This window comes from Rhinatrema bivittatum, chromosome 16, assembly GCF_901001135.1.
Source record: "Rhinatrema bivittatum chromosome 16, aRhiBiv1.1, whole genome shotgun sequence".
Taxonomy (NCBI): Eukaryota; Metazoa; Chordata; class Amphibia; order Gymnophiona; family Rhinatrematidae; genus Rhinatrema; species Rhinatrema bivittatum.
In genome coordinates, this window is record NC_042630.1 from 22,899,061 (window position 1) to 22,924,918 (window position 25,858).

Below are 25,858 nucleotides of genomic sequence, written 5' to 3' on the forward strand. Positions count from 1 at the left end.
GTAATATACCCAAAACATCTGCTGGATAAGCATCCCCCTCCCTCCGCCTAATCACAATTTTCAGGCTTCACAAGGTCAGCATTTACGTAAAATATCTGTAGCTCAAGGTCAGTGACTTCATCTCCCCTCTCTCTGTCTAATCAGGACTTTCAGAATTTACAAAGTCAGTATTTACCCCAAATAGTTGTAGCTGAGGGTCAGTGATCTTTTTATTTTTTCTTTAAATGGTGGCAAAGAGATCGTATGACTGCAGGGACAGAGTTTTTTGTATTATTTCTGAAAATAGTTTCATGACTGCAGGGTCTTAGGACTGCAGGATGACTTTTCTATTGAGGTTTTATTCAAAGCCTGACCATTATTTATTTTACTTTATTTATTTAATTTATATACCATTTAGCATTGCTAAGTGGTTCAGAGTAAATATACACACAATACCTTTTCAATAAATTTATCATATAAAAATAAAACAAAATAAATGCAATAAAAAATAAAATAAAATGAAGTCAATAAAATAATACAGAGACAAACAGAATCCTTTACTTGAGTACAAAAGCATAATTCATTAAAAGTATCACCTGCTTAAAAGACACATTACTACAGGACAGTCAGTGATGAAGCTATTTAAAATAAATAAATTGAAAAGCTTCTTTTAAGGCGGTGTTTTAGACATCTCCTCCATGTTTCCTATAGCAGTCTATTATGTGTTTATATAGCACGTCATTATATTATTATATTTGAATGCACTGTAGAAATAAGTGCAAAAAGCGACCAGTTGGCTCCATGATATCAGGACCAGGTTGAGTCGGTGCTGATTTTTCCCTACGTGTGAAGTTACGTTTTCAGTTTCTCTAAGTAAAGTAGAACTACGAGTCCCAGCATGCAATGCGACGGGAATGGCTTCCCAAGACTGGCTGAGCTGAGCCATGAGAATGTTAGTAGGTGGGTCACTGTGATGTCACTGTCATAAGTCTTTCTGATACTATAACAGTTCTCTACCCCTCTGTACACAGTGTTGGATGCTCTCTGAGTTGTTCATGGATCGTGTCTCGGGTTAAAGCTTTTCTGTTATGTGTACTCTGAGATATAGGCTGAAAATGTGGCTGTGCCTCCTGCCCTGGATAACCAGGACCTGCCAGGCAAGTATGTAGCAGATATTACAACATTTCCATTATGTTACACAGTCTGATTCCTCCAGTATCTGGACAGCCATCACTGGTATTGTCTCTAAGATAAACATGCCAACGTTTGTAGAACTACAAGTGCCAGCTCTGACAACAGCATAACTATATTTTTTAGGATAAAAATCATTTAATTTATATGGGTTTCAACTTAGTGACGTTGGATCCACAATTCCACAGATACACTGGGGGTAAAACCAGGCCCAGGTCGGTCACTCCCTGGTGAGATGGAGTTATTTGGGAACCCTAGCAGGGGTGCCATATTCAGGGGCTCCTGGCGTGGGGGTCAAAGCTGGCTTTAGTGCTGAGCAAGCACGAAGCAGCACTGTCCATGGCCAGAGATGTGGGTCCTCCAATTGTAGGCCCCAAGCCATGGCGATGCTCTACCTAGCCAACCTCTTAAGGCAGTGTGGTTTGCTTTTCAAGCCACAGAAACATCCCATGCAACCAGGCAGGTCACATAACCAGTAAAGTTGACCCTGGGCAGAACAGCAGATCTGACTCCTGCTCAGAAGAAGTTAGAGGGAGTGTCTAATGGGTAAGAGAAATTCAGAATCCCAGAACTTTGAGACTCCCTCTCTTTCAGACTGTGGGTTTCGTGCTGACTACGACGGACTTCCTGCTGGGAACAGAAGCCACGGTTTCCGCCAGTCCCGGATAATTGGCGGCAGGGATGCTCTCCCCGGGGAGTGGCCCTGGGCCGTCAGCCTTCAGACCCAGAATCAGCATTTCTGCGGAGGCTCCATCCTGAATGCCTGGTGGATCCTTACAGCCGCTCACTGTTTCACAGATCCATTGTGAGTATTTTAGCTTTCCCCAGCCAAATCTTTCCCGGTCTCCTTCAGTTCGAAGGCCTTCAAGCAGTTCCACACTGGAGCCTCCCTCCGCATTTTCAACCCTTGCACCTTATGTAGTTCGCTGGGTCTCCTCCAGTAGTTTGGTCCCTGGGCTCTGTACATTTTGGCCCCTGCACTCTCTGCATTTTCATGGAGTCTTCTTATTTTAATGTAACCCTTTACCCGGGGGCGGGAGGAGGTTGCTGTTTCCCCTAGGGCTATAAAAGGATTTGTTGGCTGGGGCTATTCTCTCCAGCTCCCGGGGAGTCAGCTCCTTCTGTGGGGGGAAGGAAACTCTTTGTGGCCCAGGTGATGGAGTGCGTCTCCTGATGTGTGTGTGTGTGTGTGTGTATCTCTCTGGTGATACACAGACAGGCTGCACTCAGGCTGGGTGTTCAAATAAAGTTTACTGATTATTTCCAAAACGTCAATCACTGTCCCACAAACTTTTCACAAATGAAACTGCGCATCTGAGCTATTTACATTATCTCTCTGCTGGGGCGCTTGTGTCCATCTCTCTATCTGCTGGGAGGGAGTCTGCCACTGTCTCCTCATCTGTACACAAAACAGTCCAGTAAATTGGGGAATCTGAGGGGGGAGCCCCACGCCACAGAAAGATCCTACCGGAGTCCCTAGTTCTGTCTTTTGCCCACAGCCTGAGTCCTGATGCCTTTGGGGTGGAGATCCTGTTGGGAGTCTCCAGATCATGAGGGGGGGAGAGCGTCTGCAAGGCCCCATTGCACCTGAGATGGACCCTGGGCCTCGCCAGCCAACAGGCCGGAAACTCCAGCTAGTTACAATACTGGAGGTCGCTATCACCCACCCTACTCTGGTGGGGGCAGGGGCAGGAAAAGCAAAAAGGGCAAAACGCACCAAAAACCTTCCCACTTTATACCCCCTATGCAAAGTAGGCTAACAAAAAAAACCCCCGCAAACCTTTAAAGGAATAAGCTCACACATCTAAAATGCCATCCAGTGGTCAAATGCTAGTACTACATGCACAAAATAGTTAACCTGTTAAAAAGAAACAAACCTCAAAACCTCCCCAGGCCTCCCCCACCCAGATCCTCTTGTATACCCACAAAATTCAAAAAGAAAGCACCATTTTTAGCGGTCTCCCTGCATATATATTAGATTCCAGACATCTGAGAACTGGTTTCCAGCTTCTACAAGCTTTTGATCTGGTTCCTGAATTCTTTGCTGTCATTAATTCCATCTCTGTGACACTCCTTTTTCTCCCCGCCAGTCGTTCATCTTTGGCAACCTCACACATTTTCAGTTGGCTAATAACAGCCAGCTAGTACCAGTCTTTTGGTAAACTGTGCCACAAGTTCCCGTGTATCTCAGGGCAGGTAAAAAAACAGAAAGATCTTGCAAGCTTCAGTTAGATTCATCGTTGTAATATGTTTCTTATACTCCTTGACTTATGCTCAGATAATTTGGGCATGTACAAATTATATAAGATAATAAGCACCCAGCCTCCAACACTGGTTAAGTCATATAAACCTGGGCAGGAGCACATATGCCCCGTCCATTCAGCAGACATTGCTGCTGTTGCCTTGCTGATCTGCACCTTCCCGGCTTCCTGTTGCTTCTTATCGTACTGGCACAGACCATAGAAGAGCTTTACAAACTATGGCCTACAGGCCAAACCCGGCTCACATGATCCTTTGATTCGTCCCACTAACCTTTCAAAATTTTATAATGGAACAATAGCGGCTGTCTCTGCTCATGTCACAGCTCTCTCTGCTCGTCATCATCGAAGGCGCGGCATTGCGGCCCTTTGATGATAATGAGGATATGTAACCCCTGTGATGGTTGAACTGGGATAATAATTCAAGAGGCCATATCTAAAGTTACAGTTGTAAGCAGTTCACTTTCAGATGGTTATAAACATTATTAGAGAGTTCCCTAAGTGGAGGTAAAGATTTATTTCAAGGCCCTTTGCATTGTTACTTGTAATTCTCTATTTAAAGTTCTCACATACTACAGTGATATTAACAGCACAAATGAGGATTACATTCAGTACCATATGAAAAACATTAAAATCTTGAATGGGTTCCAACAATACTTTTTACTGATAGGTATAATGCCTGTCGGAAATGTGGTCCACCTATTAGTTGGCGGATAGGTCCTGTGGTGGGACGGACTGGAGCTTCACCTATACTAGTCCCGTTGTCCACAGGTTGAGTCCTTGGGTTCCAGGGGCCAGCAGGACTTAGGTGGGTCTCTAGAGCAATCGAAAGACATGAGTCCAGGCAAGCAAGGGTCAAGGCAGGCAGTGACCAGCAAAGACAGAAAACAAGGCAGAGATTGAAGCAGGCAGCATACAAGTGAGGACAGGTCTGAAGCAAGGGGTTAGATCCAGACAGCAATCAAGGAAGTTCCAGGATCCAAGCCGAGATCAAACCGGAGAAACAAGCCAAGAAAAGAAGACAAGGGAAACACTGACAGTGGACAGGCAAGGAGCGGCAAAAGCAATGCGTAGCACTGACGGGGTAAGGAAGGGCAAGGGAACCAAGGCACGTAGGAACAATACACAAACAAGGTCAAGGCAAATGGATGCAGAAGTAGCAACATGCATTAGGACATTCAGGATGCCAGAAGACCTGTTGCAGAGGCAAGGTGCTGTGGTCTGAAGAGTCCTTTACAAGGCTATGGCTAGTGATGTCATCCATGGGCTCCATTGTGTTTCCTGCCACGGGCTCTTTAAGAATGTGGTTGTTGGTGCGTGTGCATGCCTAGAGAGGTCAGCTGTGTGTGGCCGCCATGGTGGGATCCTGCTGTGGAGGGAGAGCGATTGTTTGCGGTGTCGGGCCATGGAATGGGGCTCAGCTGATGGTATCGTCGGGGTGAGTGCGACAGCTGTAAAGACCATTAAAATCTTTACAGCTGATTTATTCGCTTTTAGATGGTACAAGTGCTTCTAAATAAATTTATGACTTCTCACAGTCTTGCTTAAGCTATGATGGTAAAGCCAACCAATTCAATCTAAGTTGATGATTTCTTCCTCCCCATGGGTATAGGGCAAGTTGATTGCTTCCCTCTTAATGTAGGTGAAGTATCAAAGATGAAATTCATGTTGCATAGTCATTTCTTCTGCATGCTGTCTCCTCTCTGTCCTCACAGTACCTTAATAGCACCAGTCCTTCTGCTCACCTTCTTTTCAGTATCATGGTGATACCGCTTTCTTCTCTTCTCCAAATCTCCAGTAAATGTTCCTGGGCCCTTCTGTGAGTCCATACCAACTCCTTTTCTCCCCTCTCGCTTTCTTTCACTCAGGGTGGCTGTAAGTCATCCTTCTCCTTGGATCTTGATGATCTCAGGTTCTTCTTGCATGAAGGGAACTTCTGTCAGTTGATTTCTTTCTTTCTTTTTTTTTTTAGAGCAGGAAAACCAAACTAGCTTAATTGAGTCCCTAGTTAAAGGGTGCTCAAACATAAATACATCAATTTAAGAATATAGAATGGATTAGGAGGGTGGAAGGAAACTCCCATCCAATAAAATGTTCCTTGGAGGCAACAACTCAATATATAAAATCAGAGGACAGCTAAGGCATACTGCGAACCTACATGGTAAGATGATGGGAGGTCTGGTTTGCATACCAGAGGGAATTGCCATTTACTAGCTGCACACAGGAGAGCTATACACCCCCAAGATTACTAGTATGGCTTCCTCCCCACACTAATGGGGGGAGGAATCCTAGTAGGGAGCCAACAGGATTCCCTACACTATCCGCTGTGATTTTTAAATCTGTGAAGAAATCACAAACTTACCTTACAAGATGTAAAATACAGACATACAAAGAGAGTAAAATGAAACTCATTTCTATCATGACCATGAGCTCTACACCTGATACATACACTAACTGATGCAAGTTCTTATTTCATCCTACATAAGACTTGCCATACTGGGTCAGACCAAAGATCCATTAAGCCCAACAACCTGTTTTCAACAATGGCCAGTCAAGGTCAACAGTTCCTGGCAGGATCCCAAGGGGTAGACAGATTCCAAGCTGCTTATCTCAAGATTAAGCAGTGGATTTCTGCAACTCTACCTTAATAATAGTTGTCCAAACCTTTTTTAAACACAGCTACAATAAAATCTTTCACCACATCCTCTGGTCTTTGTACTTTTCAAAAGAGTAAACAACTGATTCATGTTTACTCATTCCATTCTACCATTATTTTATAGGCCCCTATGATATCTGCCCTCTGCGGTCTCTTCTCTAAGCTGAAGAGTTTAACCTCTTTAACCTTTCTTCATAGGGGAATTCTTCCATCCTCTTTATCATCTTAGTCGTCCTTCTCTGTACCTTTCCTAATTCTGCTGTATCTTTCTTGAGATTTGGTAACCAGTACTGCATACAATATTCAAGATGAGGTCACACCATGGAGTGATACAGAGGCATTATGATATTCTCTGTTTTATTCTCCATTCTTTTCCTAATAATTCCTAGCATTCTATCTGCTTTGGTGGCTGCTGCTGCACACTGAGCAGAACATTTCAATGTATTTCAACGATGAAACCTAGTTCCTTTTCCTGAGTGGTGACGCCTAATATGGAACCTTGCATTGTGTAGCCATAATTTGGGTTACTCTTCCCTAAATTCATCATTTAGTATTTGTCCACATTAAATTTCATTTGCCATTTGCATGCCCAGTCTTCCAGTTTTGCAAGATCCTCTTGCAATTTCTCAAAATCCTCTGATGATTTAATAACTGTGAATAATTTTGTGTCATCAGCAAATCTGATCACCTCACTTGTTGTTCCCATTTCCAGGTCATTTATAAATATATTAAAAAGCAATGGTCCCAGAACAGATCCCTGGGGCACTCCACTATTCACCTTTCTCCATTGAGAAAATTTACCTTTTAGCCTTTCTCTCTGTTTTTTTATCTTTTAACCACTTGGCAGTCCACAATAGAACACTGCCACCTATCCCATGACTTTCTAATTTTGTAAGAAGTCTCTCATGAGGGACTTTGTCAAATGCTTTCTGGAAATCCAGATACACTATATCAACTCACTCACTTTAATCCACGTTTATTTACACCCTCAAAAAATGTGGCAAATTTGTGAGGTAAACCTTCCCTTGGCTAAGTCCATGTTGGCTTTGTCCCATTAAACTATGCCTATCTCTATTTTCAGCAATTTCGTTCTTTATGATAGTTTCTACCATTTTGCCTGGCACAGACTTCAGATTCACTGGTCTGTAGTTTCATGGATCACCCTTTGATCACTTTTTAAAAATTGGTGTTACATTGGCAACCCTTCAGTCTTCAGGTATTATAGACAATGTTACTATTAGTTTACAAATTTCCAGTAGCAGGGCCGCAATTTCATTTCTCAGTTCTTTCAGTACTCTGGAATGTATACCATCTAGTCCAGGTGATTTGCTACTCTTTAGTTTGTCAATTTGCCCCAATACATCTTCCGGGTTCACTGAAATTTGTTTCAGTTCCTCTGAATCATCACCTTTTAATATCATTTCTGGCATGGATATATCTCTAGCTAGATACAAGGAGAGAGGAAGAAGGATATAATCCACAACTCCACAAAATGTTTTGGAGATATAACAGATTTGTTGGGCTAAGTATTTCTTTTATAAATTTGGTGTGTGGTGGTAGAGTTTAAGGGAAAGATGCGTTTAATATTAAAGTGAAAAATTAAATAAAGAACTATAGATATAATAAAGTATAATTGTTCAAATACAGAGCAACAAATGACAATAAATGATTAGATAAAAAATGCTCTAAAGGTTGAATACAGCCTGCGGCCCATTGCGTGGCGAGAGGCTGCAGATTAAAGATTTATACAGCCTTGACTTATGATATTGTCATTTGTTGATATTAAGAATTTTTGAAAAAACTTGTTGTGGATTATATCCTTCTTCCTCTCTCCTTGTATCTATCTAGTGATTAATTGGAGAGGTAGCTGCTTCTTTTTGTTGTGATCATTTATCAATGGATATATCTCTTACATCTTCCTGAGTGAATACCAAAATAAGGATTTCATTTAATCTCTCTGCTATGGCTTTGTCATCTCTAAGTGCTCCTTTTACCCCTTGATCATCTAATGGTCCAACTGACTCCTTCGCAGGTTTCTTACCTTGAATGTGCCTGAAAATGTTTTTGAGTTTGTTTCCACGGCAAGCTTCTTTTCAAATTCTCTCTTTGCCTTCCTTATCAGTGCTTTGCATCTGACTTGCCAGTGTTTATGCCGTTTCCTCTTTTCTTCATTCGGATCACTTTTCCATTTCTTGAAAGATGTTCTTTTAGATATTAAAGCCTCTTTTACCTCACTTTTTAACCATGCTTGGTAGTCTTTTAGCCTTCCTTCCACCTTTTCTAATGCGTGGAATACATCTGGTTTAGACTTCCAAGATGGTATTTTTAAACCGCATCCATGCCTAAGGTGAACTCTTAACCTTTGCAGTTGCTCCTTAAAGTTTTTTTCTAAGCATTTTCCTCATTTTATCATAGTCATCTTTTTGAAAGTTAAATGCTGTCGCAGTAGATTTCTTTAATGCGCTCCTGTTCTGGGTTCAGACCACTTACACACACACACACACACACATGCACACACATACACGCACATGCACACACACACACACACACATACATGCACACGCACGCACGCACACACACACACACACACACACACACACACATACATGCACACACACACAATATACCAAGGGGCTTGGCCTGTTCTCCCACAGGCCTATCTTGGGGCTAATTCTCAGGAAAAAAAGAGAGATATCGAGTGGCTCTTATACCTCGGGGTTTCTCCAATACATAAACAAATATGATACATGCACTAAGTCAGTGGAATAGATGCCAGATGTCCAATAAGAATGCTTTATTTAGTGGAGCGAGGTACTGTTAAACAAGCCTGACTCTGGCTGAGTTTCGCCCCTTGCATTTGGGGCTGCCTCAGGGGTTAAAATACATAAACAAACATATAAAAACTAAATTATAAAGTAGGTTGCCATTTTACATGTTACCATTTTATATGTTGTCCCATTTTAATGTTGTTTATTGTTTTTATTTCAGTTTTATAATTTAGTTTTTATATGTTTGTTTATATATTTTAGCCCCTGAGGCAGCCCCAAATGCAAGGGGTGGAAACTCGGCCAGAGTCGAGCTTGTTTAACAGTACCTTGTCTCCACTAAATAAACTATTCTTATTGGACAACTGGCATCTGTTCCACTTTGTTACCCTCACGGCGTTCATAGATTGCCTTCCTTGCTGTTTTTTGAATACATGCACTGTCAGTACACCAGGATCCAGGTATTGATGGTAAGTTTATTTGAGCATTTGCTAAGCAAAAAGATAACACAAAAGATAAATAACAGTAGGCACTATAGAGTTGATTGCAAGCAAATAATAATAATAACAATAACTACTAGAAAAGTATTAAAAAATCCATATAAAGATAGCAAATCTTACATTCCTAATGAAAGTTGAAATGGGCCCAAGAAATCCGTCTGTGCTTTCAACTCTGGAAGTCTGACAAGTAACAAAGATGCTGAGCTCCTTACAGCTCTGCTCGGCTGTATAGGACTTTTCTATCACTGCTTGGAGCAGGAGGGAGTCCCCCGTCCCTCTCATTGTTCTTATCACAGTTCAGCACATCTGTGTTTCAATCCTTGGTACTATTTGGTGTTTATCTCCCAGGCTCTGCTACTCCCAGTTTCTCATCTGACCATGACTAACAGTTCTCATGGGATCAGCGCATAAGCATTTTTTTTGAGTATAAACATTTGCATAGCCCTTAGAAGCAATAATGACCTTTAGTTCCCAGAGACATCTAGAGAGGTCTCTCTAATTATAACAGCATTTCCAGCAGGTGTCGTAGTCATCTTCCTTCTCTGTGGCCTTTCTTTTACAAGACAGTTTTTTTACTAACTGAGGGTGGCAAATTGTAGCCAGCAATTAGTCAATCCCCCATTAGCTCCCTTCAGTTATTAAATTAAATTTGATCATGTTGTGATCACTATTGCCAAGTGGCTCCACACTGTTACCTCTCACACCAAATCCTATGTTCCACTAAGAATATTCATGAAACATATGAAATAACTACATGTATGAAACATTATCATATTATTTTAACCATTTTACTCTGTTGCAATGAGTTCCTCCTCTACATACTATATGAACTAAACATTACATTGCAGCTAAGAATCATGAAGAGCTCACTTCTCACATTCTATACCTCTTCAGTGATAATACATTAGGGGATAATGTGTCCCATCAACTCTTTCTTTACTGTGTCATGAGACACTAAACAAAATGATAAATAGAACACAGAAACAATTCTATCACTCCTGCCTCCCTGTCCCATAGGTAGAATGTTCCAGAAAATTCTTAGCGGTAATATTCTGCCTTTTTACAGTGTACTGTCATAGATTGCTCTCTCACAGCAATGTATAGGAACTCTCACAATGGAAAGAAATGAATTATTTAATGTACCATACTTTCTATGCAACAGACATAGACTTTTAAACATAAATAGAAGATTCCGTTATATAGTTAGGTGCAATCCAGTAAGCCATACACCTCAAATAAAAGAAGTGTTAGTGTTTGACAAGAATGAAAATGATCAATAGTAGGTTGGAAACCATTTTCTGAAATTTTATTATTTTTATAAGTATATTATAGATTCATTTTTTTCAAAATTGTCATTTATTCACATAATTGCCAAAATAAACATAAACATGCCACTCTAAGAATATCAAGAATCACATTTATTAACTAAAATATTCCCTCAAATGATTTGTGTGGCATAATATATTAATAATGCAGATGTACAGACTAAGTTCCAGTCCTTAGGTAACAGGTCAAGTCCAAGTGATGTCCAAATCAGGTCAATTCAAGATACGTGTTAACACAGCATCTCTCACTGGAGGATACAAATGATTTCAAAGCAGGTCCCTCTTCAAGATCTAAAAAACAAGATGAAACCAAAAACAAAAGAAACAATATCATCATCAGGCAATATCAAGTAATTCCATGCCTCCTAAGAGGTAGGAAAGCTAGTGTGCAAGAAAATGTCCAGGATGAGGCTTCTTGATCTCCGTTCTATCAGGAAAAATCTTCCTTTCTACAGCGTAACAATGACTTCCTCTAGGGAGAACATATATAACATGATGTTTGTGGATGTTTCTGCCCACTTTCATTTATTTAACTTGCAAGTCCACAGTCATTTGAACCATGGGATGTTCCCAGCTGTAGTCAGCATACAGTTTGTCTTTCAGCAGTTGCTCTTCAATGTGATCCTATAGCCATTGGTCTCTCTAATTTTCAACAAAGTCTATGACATTTAAAGGCATGTAGGGGTATCGTGCTCCAAACAGTTGATATACTTTGTCAGCCACAAGCCTATCCACTCAAGACAGATGAGTTAAAGTCTTATCAGGTGGTGGATTTCCAGGGCTCACCCACAGTTTCTGTTACCATGAAGTGGCAAAGAGGCAAAATCTACCTCTTGTAGTGGTGAAGATAACTCACTGGACAGTGTCAAGGATCCAGCTTTCAATGGAAATGACCAACCTCTCGTAGTGGTGAAGATAACTCACTGGACAGTGTCAAGGATCCAGCTTTCAATGGAAATGACCAACCTCTCCCACTTACAGGTGAAAATTCACCTTGGTCACTGAGGCTCTCAGTCCAACTGACTTCACTGATCCATGGTATGGTTCTTTAGCCATGTCAAGTAATTCTTGAAAAGTGGTAAATGGAGGAGATAATAAAGGATAATAAAGGAGAATCTTGATTTGGTATTGATATTTCATCTCCTGGAGAGGGTAACATGGCTTTCAAATTATCCCAGTTTTCCAAGGCAGCAGTCCATTGTTAAATGGCTCCTGGGGATATAGATGGTGTAACACATTTTGGCTTGGCAAGAGTGTCTTCATAAATTTGCTTGATGACACTGCTGCCCCTTCCTAGGGAATGTAGTGTGGTGGAAATTTTCAGTGGAGAGTGTCTGACTCCCAATGGTGTGACTGAAACAGCGGTCTCCACATAAGATGCTAGAGCAGACAGAGAGCTAATGGCCAAATAAGAAACTAGCCCAGTCTCTATGCCAATTACAACAGTGAAGGTATTTGGTACTCCAGCTGCTCCTATCAAATATGAAGGTGGTAAAAATGTCCCCTGTTGCCCAGTTGGGGTATCAACATCTCCATAGCAGAAATACCAGATGTTGCCACAGTCTCACTAGATGTAATAGTGGACTTTGCATTTGGAAATAGCCTTTTATGGCTTATGTCAAGCTATGGCTTAACTTCTAGTATCTTATAGCGTGCTGTAGGTTGGCAGTGATATAACAAAGTGGTGTGAATGATGCAGCCATTCTCTCTTTTCCATAGGAGATTTGGTATATGGTTGCAGGACCTGGCTTCTCACACCTGTCACTATTCCCAACACACCAGTGGAAAAACGAAGCCTTATGTTCTACCCACTGTGTCATTGAATGCACCTTTGGATTCCTAAAAAGTAGATTTTATTGTTTGGACAAAATGGTGGGAGCTTTAATGTATGCTAAAATATTTTGGGGACAGTCAACACAAATATTAAAATCACCAACAATTAGTAGAGGGTGTTCTCAGACTATTTCAGATATCCATCCCAATAACTCCTCCAAATCCTCATTTTCACAATTCAGGAGATGATACACTTCAAGAAGAGTAAACTCTCCCACTTGCCTGTTTTGACAGAGGCCTAATAGAGAATAGAGGAAGGACTGTAAGCAACACATTTCTAAAGGAAGAGGAGTGAGGAGTGAGGAGTCTTATACACCGAGCATTGTAGAGAGACTGGAATAATTTTCTTGGGTTTTGCACAGTTGGTTGATAACTGTTAATGTTATATCTCTAAAGCTGAATCTTGGTTGAAAAAGCCTGTCTGATTAACTCAGTAACCTTTATTATCCTCTACTGTCTTGTAAATATTTGCTATGCTGGTTACCCCAGAAATAAACATTTAATAATTTTGGAATATATCTTGGTGTGAACCTTATTTGGGATGCAGTTGGGCTTCAGCACAACCCATTTGGATACCTAGGAACAGGGTTCACAGAAGGGAGATCCAGTTGAAGGGTTTCCCTATTCTAGCTCAAGAAAAAATCCTCTACTCCTCCTGCCTCTGGGCTTCAGTCCACTACACCATCTGCTTGATCCATTTTACACAATTTTGAACTCAAACCAAGAGACAGACACTCGGCCCAGACCCATTCACATTTTGCAAAACACCCCCCCATTACACCTTTATTAACCCTAGGATTTGTAAAATATTGTCGCTCAAGTGCCTTCCTGTAATAATCCCAACTTGGTTTCTATGTATTAGCTGGGGAAATACTCAGTTCAACTGAGTTCCCAATAACATAGCAAATATATTAATATATTATTTTGATATCTGAATTTAAAAGGGATATTGGATGATAAAACAAACATTCCTCCATGGGTCTCTCTTTCAATGAATGACCATTATAGAGGCTTCATACACTGAGTTTGCTGGCATCTCCTCTGGTATTTTCAGCCCCTGCGCTCTCTCCATTTTGCTGAAGTTTCCTCTGGTATTTTCAGCCCCTGCACTCTCTGTATTTTGCTGGCACATTCTCTGGTGTTTTCAACTCCTGCACTCTTAGACTTTTTCTGTTGCCTCCTCCAGAGAGCCTCTGTGCTCTCTGCATTCATCGGCGGTCTCCTCAAGCATTTTTGGTCCTTCCATGTTCTGCATTTTGCCAGTCTTCCCAGTGTTTTCAGCCTCCTGCTATCACACATTCTTATTGGTCTGTTATGTCTTTTCTGCTCAGTTACAGATCTATGGTCCTGAGAGTGAAAGTGGGGGTAACAGTTCTCCAGAGGGCAAAGGAACCAATAAAGGTGAAGAAAATCATTACTCATATGGACTTTGTCGACTGGAACAAAGATAATGACATTGCCCTGCTGCTGCTGTCCAAGCCGATGCAATTCGATGTGCTAAAGACGCCCATCTGCCTTCCACCTGCTGGTAACTTCAGCAACAATGACTGGACAACATGCTTTGTGATCGGGTGGGGTCCAACGGTGGTTGGTGAGTGCATCATGTTCCAGTTCTAACCTATCAATGAGAACATGACTCAACCCGGGGAAGGACAGGATGAAGCCTTATGATCCTTATGAAGCTTGTTTGTTGGTAGGAGTCTTTCATCACTATCCCATGACTTTCTAATTTCCTAAGAAGTCCTTCATGAGGGACTTTGTCAATGCTTTCTGGAAATCCAGATACACTGTATCAACTGGCTCACCTTTATCCACATGTTTATTTACACCTTCAAAAAAATGTAGCAAATTTGTGAGACAAGACTTCCCTTGGCTAAATCCATTTTGGCTTTGTCCCATTAAACTATGCCTCTCTATATGTTAGTGTAGCTGAATTTAAAAAAGGTTTGGATAAGTTCCTGAAAGAGAAGACCATATAATCAAATTGATTCAGGGAATAACCACTGCTATTACTGGCATTAGTAGCATGGGATCTATTTAATGTTTGGGTACTTGCCAGGTACTTGTAACCTGGATTGGCCACTGTTGGAAACAGGATGCTGGGCTTGATGGACCCAGTATGGCAACTTTTTATGTTCTTAACATAGTAACATAGTAATGACGGCAGAAAAGGACCTAATAATCCATCCAGACTGCTCTGTATGCTTCTTATGGTAGTATCTGTCATGCTGTGCAGATTGCCCCCATGTTTCTCCGAAAGACAGAAACTGCCGCTCTATGCAGTTATCCCTAAGCTTTATGATAACCCATAAAAAATTTATTGCTGGCAACATTTTTACTGCATAATGAGCTTTCTTGTAAATTCAGACTGTGCTGCTTGACGTGTTTTGCTTATGGACTTGGCTGTAGAAGCAATCCTATGCTTTTTCCCTTATCTCTGCCTAAGACCATTCCTGCTGCCATGAGAGAGTTTGGGGCTGTTCAGCAGGGAGTGAGACCGGCTGTGGAGCTCAGCAGTCGGCAAATGGTACAGTACCCCCTCCTCTAAATCCCCCTCCAGGGCTTTAGGTTTCTTGGGATGAGAAGCATGAAACTGTTGGAGTAGACTCTTGTCTAGGATGTTGACAGTGGATTCCCAAGTATTTCTTTGGGACCATACCTTTCCCAGGATAACAAGTACTCCCTCCTCTTGTTACGCCGGTGAATGTCCAAAACCTTCCTTACTTGATATAATTGGTCCTCTTCTGAGCTGATCGCTGGGGGTTCCATTATCTTTCGGGGAGCCCAAGACAGCACTAAGGGTTTGAGGAGGGAGACATGAATACATTAAGGATTCTTAGGGCCGTAGGTAGGTATAATTGATATGTGACTGGCCCTATCTGACAGATGAGGGTCCTATATTGCTTGGTGCTAGCCGCATGGAGGGTATCCTAAGACGGATGTGTCAGGTGCTTAATTATACCATATCTCTGGTCTTAAATTGAAGGGCGGCCCATCTATGTACATCTGTTGATTCTTTGGCCTTGATGGCGGCTTTTTGCAACATAGCCTTGGTCCGGGTCCATAGCTCCTGGAGTTTGTGTGCAGTCAGTTGAGCTGCAGGTGATGGAAATGATAATGGGATGGGTAATAGAGGGTACCGTCTGCCGTTCATAGATGACCAGGAAGACCCCAGTGGGGGTGCTGGCATGAATGTTGTGGGAGAATTCTGCTCATGGTAAGAGGGTAGCCCAGTTATCCTGATGCTCATTGATAAAGGTCATCAGGAAGGTCTTAAGTGATGGTTCGTGTACTCTGCCTGTCTGTTAGCCTGGGGATGATAAGCTGTAGTGAAGTCCTAGCTTGATATTGAATTTCTGGCAAGCAGAGTGCCAATACTTTGCTGTGAACTGGGTGCCTCGATCCAAAAGGATATGTTGGGGTAAACCATGTAGTTGGAAGATATGAGTAGTGAACAACTTCACCAGTTCTAGTGCAGAAGGGATACCAGGTAGAGCCACAAAATGGGCCATTTTAGAAAAACAGTCGATAATGACCCAGATAACATGGCAGCCATTAGATAGAGGGAGGTCCACCATGAAGTCGGTGGACAAATGGGTCCAGGATGCCTCGGGGGCTGGCAAAGGCTGTAACAGCCTCCAAGGTCATCACACCATAGGCGTCTGTTGGGCATAGGTGGGACAAGAGTCTACATAGACCACCAGTAAAACTGCTGGAGTTTGCAAGAGTATGGGCCCAACCAGGATGACCTGCACCGCAAGAATCATGAGACCATTCTTTCTGCCGAAGACGAAGGGGTACAATTGTTCTCTCTGGGGGGATGGTCTTGGAGGCAGTCAATAGAATTTGTGCTGGGTCAATAATATGGCCTAGGGTGTCAGGTGTATCCTCTATTTCAAAAGATCGGGCGAGAGCGTCTGCTCGCAGGTTCTTGGACACTGGCCTGTATATTCAAAATTGAAGTGGGTGAAGAATAGGGACCATCAGGCTTGATGGGCATTCAAGCATTGAGCATGGCAGAGGTGTTCTAAATTTTTGTGGCCCATGTATACCGTGATACGGTGTTGTGCCCTCTCCAACCATTGTCACCACTCTTCAAAGGCCAGTTTGATGGCAAGCAACTCTTTGTCTCCAATGCCATAGTTTTGCTTCACTTGGAAGAACTTTCGGGAGAAGAAGGAGCAGGGTCGATTAACTCCCTTGACAGAGAGTTGGCTCAACACTGCCCCTACCCCCAGGGAGGAGGCATCGACCTCGAGAATGAAGGGGCTTGTGGGGTCAGGGTGGGGGAGGCATGGTTCCTGGAGGAAGGCTTGTTTTAGAAAGGCGGTAACTGCCTCTGGAGGCCAATCCTTGGTATTAGCTCCTTTCAAGGTAAGCGTGGTAAGGGGTACCGCAATCCTCAAGTACTTGGGGATAAAATGTCTGTAAAAGTTTGCAAACTCCAGAAACCTTTGCAAGGGACGAAGCCCGGAGGATTGTGGCCAGTTTAGGATACACTTTACTTTCTTGGGGTCCATGCGGAAACCACGGCTTGAAATTATATAGCCAAGGAAGGGTATGTTTTTTCCCTTTCGAACATACATTTCTCCAGCTTGGCAAACAGTTTATGGGTCTGAAGCCTTTGGAGAACCTGATGGACATTGCGACGATGGGAAAAGAGATCTTTGGAGAAAATGAGGATGTCATCTATATAGACCACTACGCAATTGTACAAGAGATCCCTAAAAATCTCGTTCATCATGCCCTGGAACACAGCAGGAATGTTGCATTAGCCAAAAGGCATGACCAGGTAATTGTAGTGACCATCACTCATATTGAACGCGGTCTTCCATTTGTTGCCTCTCTTGATCCGAACAGGGTCCCGCGTAGATCCAGCTTCATGAATATTCAGGCCCCTAGCAGTTCTGGAATAAGTGGAAGGGGATATTGGTCCTTCTTGGTGATGGCATTCAATCTCCTGTAATCAATACAGGGGTGTAATGTCCCGTTCTTCTTGGTTATGAAGAAGAACCCTGCACCCACTGGAGTAGTTGAGGGCCGGATGAATCCCTTGTCGAGGTTATCCTGGATGTACTGGGACATGGCCTTGGTTTCAGGGAGGGATAGAGAGTACACCCTACCTCGAGGTGGGGTGGTTCCAGGCAAGAGGTTAATGGCATAATCGAAGGGGCAGTATTCAGGCAGAATCTCCGCCGCCTGTTTAGAGAAAACGTCCGCGAAGTCAGCATGTTGCAGAGGTGGTCCAAATGAGGCCAAGGCTAGTGGAAGTGAGGAAGGAAGTATGACGGGAAGAAGACACATGGAGTGACAATGAGGGCTCCACCTTGTTAGCTGAAGAGATTCCCAGTCGAACTGAGGGAGTGTAATTGTAGCCAGGGTAGGCCCAGCATGATTGGGTACCGCTTTCTCAATGGCATGGAAGGTTATCACTTCCTGGTGTAATATGCCGGTGTGGAGCAGCAATGGCGCTGTCAACTCTGTGATCCGTCCAGGTAGGGGTTCTCCAGAAATATGAGAGATGATTAGCGGTGGGTCCCTGGGGACTGTCCAAAGGTTCAGGTGGTCCACTAGAGCCTTCAAGATGAAATTACCCCCAGCACCGGAATCCACTAGTGCAAGGGTAGGAAATTCATCTCCATCTACCAATATTGTTACAGGAAGTGTAAGTTGCGGAGCAGGTAGCATGTAGCCCAGGGTCATCTCCTCGCTGACTCTTAGGCTTGGGTGTTTCCCTGCTTCACAGTAAAAGCAGAGGCCCTGGGCCCGACGACATTGTCACTCCTCCAGCGAGAGTCCGCTTTGCCCAAGCTGCATCAGTTCTTCTTGACGGCCAGAGGGAGGGTTCGCCATAGCTGAGGGAGCAAGAGGGAGTGAGAACGATGGCACAAGTTGCATGGGTCTGCGCAGATCTTGTAGCTCCCCTGCTCTTTGCTGGAGGTGCCGGTCAATCCTCCCGGCCAGGTCAATGAGGGTATCCAGTGATTCTGGCAGTTCCCGGGCTGCCAACTCATCTTTAATCCAAGAGGAGAATCCTTCCAAAAAGATACTGCGGAGGTTGTCCTCTCTCCAGTTTAACTTCGTAGCCAAGATAAGGATTGCTGTTGGCAGCCCGAGCCACAAAGGAGGAAGTGTGGTGACAGCGGTGGGTTCCTGCCATTGCGAGAGAGGTCGGGGCCGTTCGGCAGGAAGTGAGTGAGACCGGCTGCAGAGCTCTGTGGCCAGTGAACGCAACATCTCCCCCCACCCCATGCCTGTTAAAGCGGGGAACAATGTTGCAGCTGCGTCAAAAGCATCAAGGCTTATTGGGTAAGAGTAGTAATCCCATGCCTTCTGTTAAGATAGTAACTGCTGTTCTGTGCAAGTTACCTCCATGTTTATCAGTTCTCCAGACCATAAAAGTCAGGGCCCTTGTTGGTTGTGTCTAAATTCAATTTCCTTTTTTCCCCTGTTATTGAAGTAGAGAGCAATGTTGCAGTTCCATCAAAAGTATCAAGGCTTATTGGTGAAGGATAGTAAGTTCCACACCAGCAAGTTATCCCATGCCTCCTTTTCTTTATTTCCATCTTCTAATCTTTAGGGATATATGCCCCTTTAAATTCTTTGATTGATTTTGTCTTAACCACCTCCTCTGGAAGGGCATTCCAGGCATCTACCACCTTCTCTGTGAAGAAATATTTCCTCACTGTGGTTTTGAGTCATCTGCCCTGGAGTTTCATTTCATGACCCTTAGTTCTACTGTTTCCATCAGAAAAGTTTTGAAGTTTGTACATCATTAAAACCTTTCAGGTAACTGACGATCTGTATCATATCTCCCCTGTACCTCATCTCTTCCAGGATATACATATTTAGATCCTTTAGCTTCTCCTCATAAGTCTTCGGATACTGACTCCACACCATTTTGGTTGCCTTTCTCTGGACCATCTCAATCCTGTCTCTATCCCTTTTGAGATACGGTCTCCAGAACTGAACACAGTACTCCAGGTGAGGCCTCACCAAGGACCTGTACAACGAGATTATCACCTCCTTTTTCTTACTGGTTATTCCTCTCTCTAAGCAGCCCAGCATTCTTCTGGCTTTAGCTATTGCCTTGTCACATTGCTTCGCAATCTTTAGATTACTAGACACTATCACCCTAAGATCCCTCTCATGGTCTGTGAACATCAGTCTTTCACCCCCCATTACATACATACAGCTCTTTTGGATTACTGCATCTCAGATGCATGACTCTGCACTTTTTGGCACGGAATCCCAGTTGCCAAATTTTCAACCATTTTTCAAGCTTTCTTTAATCACTTTTCATTCTCTCTACTCCTTCAGGCATGTCCACCCTGTTGCAGATCTTAGTATCACTAACAAGTTCTGTGCTGCCCTCCATTCACTCATTTGTGAGGACTACAATCCTGCTCGTCCATGGAAAAGTTTGTAAATTGTCTTCCATAATTGGGCAATTGTCTATTTTGGATTTGAGACTGGGATGGCTGGGAAAAACAAATAATCAGGTCTAACAAACTCTGAAGCAGAAATAATATTAGACTTCAAAACACAATTAATCAAGCAAAACTCCCCAGCAGAAAGAAATAAACTTCAAAGCACAATCAATTAAGCAAACTTCCCCATGAAAGGAAATAGATTTCAAAGCAGAATTAATCTATCCTCAGCAAGCAATAGTTTTAGTTAAGCAGCTTGGACTGACCCCAGTACCAGGTCCCACTCTCAGCAGCTCTTGATTCGACTGCAACTCCTTCAGGACCAAGAGCTTTCATTCACACACACTCAAAGGTTTGTCCTCAGTTTTATATTCCCCACTGAACTCAGTCATTACAGTGAAAGTCCTTGGCTATCATGCAGCAGAGCTCTTTGTAGGACTCTGCAATCCTAGGACTCTGCAATCCTGGCCACTAATTGTCACTGTGCTGAGATGACTGAGGAACCCTCCTATCAGGGGCTATGAGTGCTATCTCTGCAGCATCCACAACCCCAGCCGACTCAGAGCAAAATACCTGAACTTGGAATCAAAGGCAGTATGAAGCATTACCACTGAGTCAGCATGCCGGCTCCATCGCCAGGTTTCTAATTAAGATGGAAAGGAGGTTTCGCTTATATACAACATGTTTTGGTTTACAGGTGAAATAAGACATCCCGAAGTCTTACAGAAGGTGGAGATGGAGCTGGTGGAATGGAAACGGTGTAAGAAACGGATCATGCCATTAACAAAGAACATGCTATGTGCGGGTCATGAGGAAGGAGGACATAATGCTTGCATGGTGAGACATTATTTACAGTAATACAGTTTAAGTTATTGGAATGTCTTTATCATAGCTCTTTGAGATGAGACTTATGAAACTAAATATGTACGTCCTAAAAGAAATGGTGAGGGACGAGGACAGATAGAAACCAGGGACGGATTTAGGATTTTGCCAAACCTAGGCACTTTTGGTGCTTTCATCCCCCACCTCCTATTTCGCTGTTCTCTGCTAAATGATATTCAGCAGAGCTGGAAGGCAGCAAATCTTAACCAGCCTGCTCACCCTAAATGTTTTCCACCCTAGGCACAAGCATACAGAATGCCTATTGACAAATATTGGGCTGGTCATGTAATAAACTTGTGTCTTTTGGTAGATTTCCTATAAGCCCTCATGCCAACATTCCTATGCTAGCCTAGGCACAGGCATAATGGGTGCCTATTTTCAAATTCAGGGCCAATAGAAACATTCAAATGCCTTAAAGAAATAAATCTTTTACAGGAAGAAAACCTTTTTCCATGGAAAGGAAGTTCTAGAAGAGAGACTCACAACCTTTTTGGGTGCAGGAACCCTTTTCAACATCCATAAGATTTAGGAGCCCCATCCTATTCCCACAAGTATAGCACCCCTCCCCCCAGTCTCTCTTCACTAGTCTCTCTCTCTCACATGCCCAGCCCCTCTCCCACCAATAACTCATTCTCCCCCCGGGTCAAGCCACGCTCCACCTCAGTCCTTCCCCATCAGTCTCTCCCCACAAGTCTCTCTTCTTCAGTTACCACCAGCCTTTCTCAGGCTCTCTCTACCTACCACCAACTCCTATCAAACCAATCTTTCAAATCCCCAGGCCTTCCTCATGACCTTTCTGTTACCCCAGTCCATCCTCACTAGGCGTTCTCTTCCTCCAGCTCCCATGCTACCAGTCTCTCTCCTTAGGTCCCCCTCAACACTCTTGGAAGCAGATCTAATGTTATCTGGCTAACCTAGCCAGATATTCCCTATATTCAGCTACGTTAGCCAGATAACTCAACCCCTCCCAGGAACACCCCTGAAATGCCCCCTTTTTTTATCTGGCTAAATTATAGCCAGATAAGTAGTTGGGCTGGAGATATGAAAAAGCAAGAAAGAAGACCTTGAGCCTCATATCTCGTCCATTACACAGAGAGTGTTTTTTAGACTCAGACAGCTTGGGAGGTTAAGACCTGTACTTGATTTTTTGGTTTTTAGAGTGATTGCTTCAGGCCTTGGGATGTCCTTTATTGATTAGTGCAATGCCTTATTAGCAGGACTCCCAGAGAAGAATATTCGGTGGCAGCCCAGTTGACTTATGGCATCCTAGAAGAATGAGCTCTGAACTTCTTTTGCAGCAATTACGTTGGCTGCCGGTAGAAAAGCGCGCTCAATTTAAAATTTTACCCTTGATGTTTAAGGCAGTACATGGGGTTGGGGGAAAATATTTACAGCAAGGTGCTAGGAATTGTGTCCCTGGTCATAATTTGCAATCTCAGGATGAAGATCTTTGTTTGGTCCCTTCCAGGCAGGAGGGAGATAAGATGGTTCATCGGTGAAGGATATTTTAATTCAAGGGCCGGATCTCTGGAATTAAGTGCCTCGGGAAGCAAGATCGGAAACAAATTATTTATCCTTATGGAAGAAAATGAAAGCTTGGCTAATTTAATTATGAGCTTATGAAGATTTCTGGTTCATACTGGGCGTTATTGTATTAGTTACTTGTAACGATTGATTTGTTAATTTATTGTATGATTTTATGTATTTACATTGTTTTATTGTATGAATGCTGTGCACCACTAGGGCCAGATTTGTTCAGATTTAACAGTTTAAAGAATCAACAAATAAATAAATAAACTTGATTAATAAATTAACCGGGGACAGTGGTATTGTACCAGGAAGTAAATTGGGCAGTAAGTAGATGAGCCTTCTGGTCCTTATCTGGTCTGTTTCTATGTTAATACCATGTGTGTATGTAATATCACAGACAGGGGCCGGCTCTTTACTGCTGTGCAGGAGCCACAGTCGTATAAAACAGATTATGGCCCTTTACTAACTTAAACAATATTTATCCAATGCCATCCCCCTTCCTTATAAAGAGTGGAAGCAGTAAGTGAATCTCCTGGATGTGTATAGGAATAAGATCAGTAAGTGCTGAAAGTTCTGTTACAGGGAGCTGATGGTTCCTCTCCTTCTCCCTACAGGGTGACAGTGGCGGGCCCCTGGTGTGCAAAACCTGGAAGGATTATCGCTGGTACGAGGTGGGGATAGTGAGTTGGGGCATCGGCTGCACTGAGAGGGGGATTCCTGCTGCCTACACTCTGGTCTCTAACTATGTGAACTGGATAGAAACAGAGACGGCTGAGGCTGGGGAGCCATATGTGCTGGAGGCTCACATCAGGAAGGAGGAGAAAGAGTAGAAAGAGGAGGAGGGACCCAATTGCTACTCCCTCAGCCATCATACCTGCCAATCCCTCTGGTACTTATTACCCTATCTTACCAACTACCTTCACCTCCAGCAGTTTTTCAACCATCATCTCCAACACCTCCAGCATTGTAAAATACCAGTAGTGGTATACAACCACTGTTACCACAGACACTTAATTGCCAATGATATCCCTATTGCCACTTCTAACTGCCCCTAATAATTGCCCCGCCCCCCATAAAACTTCACTATCATCTACAAGTGGCCCACTATCGAGGCTTCTCGTGCTCTTTCTGGTTGCCCATTTTCTTAATCTGCTGCTGTTTATCACAGAAATCAGCAACGCTCCTCTTCAATAAATATATAAACAAACCTCATATTGTTGCACTCTCAATACAAGTTTTCATATAAAGCTGCTGTGTGGTGTAGAATTATTTAGTGCTGGAAAAGAGACAAATATTGAGTGAGGTATGAATAACACGTTAAGACAAACGTAATCGCTCATAAATTTCAAGCAATGTAAATATATTATGGTGGATGATTGTAAGTAAGTAAATAAAGACCACATGAAATTACTTTTGCTGTCTGTGGCATAATTCAGATGGCCTTTATTTATTTATTTACAATCATCTATCGTAATATATTTACATTACTCGCAAATTTCAAGCAATTACGTTTGTAGAATTATTTACCACTTCTTACAAGCAATGAACTGGTAATTACATTTTGCTTGATCCAGCGGTTTCCTCCTGTTCCTCTGGGCTTCCAGCTCAAGAGGAATGAGCCTCTTTGGGCTGCTGTATCATGAGCCTTCATTCACAGCTGCTTGGGTTTTTTTCCCCTATTTTATATTGCTTCCCAGCTCACTTAGCTGAGTCTTTGCAGTGACCGTCCATCACCAGGGGCCATGCACTAGGGCTCTTTTCAGAACCCTGTAGTTATAGGCCGTAAATTCAGCCACTAGGTACTGCTGCTGTTCAATGACCAGAGGTGGATTGTAGGAAAATATTGGCCTGGGGGATTTTTTTCAAAACAGGTCCACGAGTTATATGTCTAACACCCTCACATGCACGGGGGGAGATTTTACAAAGCATCACGCAGTGACACAAGTAGGGCTTTCCCAGTTCTCTCCCAGTCCACTCCAATTAAAAGACAGACTGGGATGAAACTTTCCTATACCCCTGACTAACCTTCCTACCTTTTCCCCTCTCCTCTCTCCTCTCCTCTCTGACCCCTTCCCTCTACCTATTAGTTTTTTCTACTTACTTCAAACTTCAGAGTTGAAGTATCCTCCATGTGCTGGTCGGCTGCCAGCACCTGCTTTCCTGGGCTAGAGGCTAATGGAGACGCCTGGAACTTCTGCACATACTGGGATTTACGTCAATGGCCAGGCCCATTGTAAAATGCACGTGTAAACCCTAAAATTTACATGGGTAGCCTTTTTAAAATCCAGGCTTTAGTGAATAAAAGCACCCTTATAGAACCCCATGTCACATATGTTTAACACATCAGTGCTCCTTAGAGATGATGCATTTATTTTGAGCTGTTAATTACCTTATGAGATCAGAGCCAAATCAATAACTCAGTCAGAGATATATTCTTAAAAAAGAATATGATTTTTATTTTACATGAGGAAAGTATATAATTGATCAAGTCATGCATAGATACAGAGAAATAAATAATACAATTGATGGTTTCTTACCATATATGAGTTCATTTTGCCAGTGTTCTGGGCATACCATACTTTGAATAGTATAGCAGCCTCAAGCTTTAACATTTCATTGTATATATACTCTTTTACTTGTTGACAATTCATTGATTATGGACCCATGGTCCAAAGATTTAAGTACTGATTTTATTTCAATATAGGCTAAGTCCATTAATGGCTATCAATCAAGTTAACTTAGGGAATAGCCACTGCTATTAATCGCATCAGTAGCATGGGATCTTCTTAGTGTTTGGGTAATTGCCAGGTTCTTGTGGCCTGGTTTGGCCTCTGTTGGAAACAGGATGCTGGGCTTGATGGACCCTTGGTCTGACCCAGCATGGCAATTTCTTATGTTCTCAGAGACACATGGCCTCATATATTCTTCTTACTAAAAAAATCACATAATTTCCAAAATTCAGTGTATATAAGTTATGTTACAAGGCCAGGAGGATTTAGCTGTAAGAATTCATTGACCTATTATGAATATAATTTCATAATAGTTTGCATCATATATGCTTAGTCTAGCTGAATGCTTCGTTTTGCTTTACTGTTATTCAACTAATTAAATATATAATTAGAAGCATTTATCTATTTTACATAGAAACATAGAAATGATGGCAGAAGAAGACCAAACAATCCATCCAGTCTGCCCAGCAAGGTTTTACACTTTTTTTTTCATACTTTTCTGTTACTCTTGTCCCTTTAAATAATTTTTTTGGTTCTTTTTCCCTTCCACCCCCGCCATCGTAGATAGCAGTGCTGGAGCTGCATCTAAGTGAAGTATCCAGCTAATTGGTTTGGGGTAGTAACCGCCGTAATAAGCAAGCTACTCCCACGCTTGTTTACCCAGCCTGTGCAATTCATTCCTTGTTGGTTGTTTGAATATACATTCTCTTTTCTTCATTCCCCCTGCCGTTGAAGCCATGAGCTGCGCTGGATATTTATTCTAAGTGAAGTATCAGGCTT

The 25,858-nt window shown here is 42.6% G+C and overlaps 1 protein-coding gene across 1 annotated transcript; it reads left to right on the plus strand.

The window, feature by feature from the left end:
* Positions 1-1,019: 1,019 nt before the first annotated feature.
* On the plus strand, positions 1,020-23,525 carry LOC115078709 (serine protease 55-like). The gene is made up of 5 exons (XM_029581688.1): positions 1,020-1,140; positions 1,765-1,975; positions 13,839-14,098; positions 20,635-20,774; positions 22,964-23,525. The coding sequence occupies exons 1-5, from the start codon at positions 1,068-1,070 to the stop codon at positions 23,177-23,179; spliced, it is 900 nt and encodes a 299-aa protein (XP_029437548.1). The 5' UTR covers positions 1,020-1,067; the 3' UTR covers positions 23,180-23,525.
* The last annotated feature ends 2,333 nt before the right edge of the window (positions 23,526-25,858 follow it).

What these genes read in the sequence shown, in the direction of transcription:
- LOC115078709 (XM_029581688.1), top strand. Translation starts at nt 1,068, where the DNA reads ATGTGTACTCTGAGATATAGGCTGAAAATGTGGCTGTGCCTCCTGCCC. An exon ending in CACTGTTTCACAGATCCATT is followed by an intron (nt 1,976 to 13,838) that starts GTGAGTATTTTA and finishes TTTTCTGCTCAG; the next exon opens with TTACAGATCTATGGTCCTGA. An exon ending in GAGGACATAATGCTTGCATG is followed by an intron (nt 20,775 to 22,963) that starts GTGAGACATTAT and finishes TTCTCCCTACAG; the next exon opens with GGTGACAGTGGCGGGCCCCT.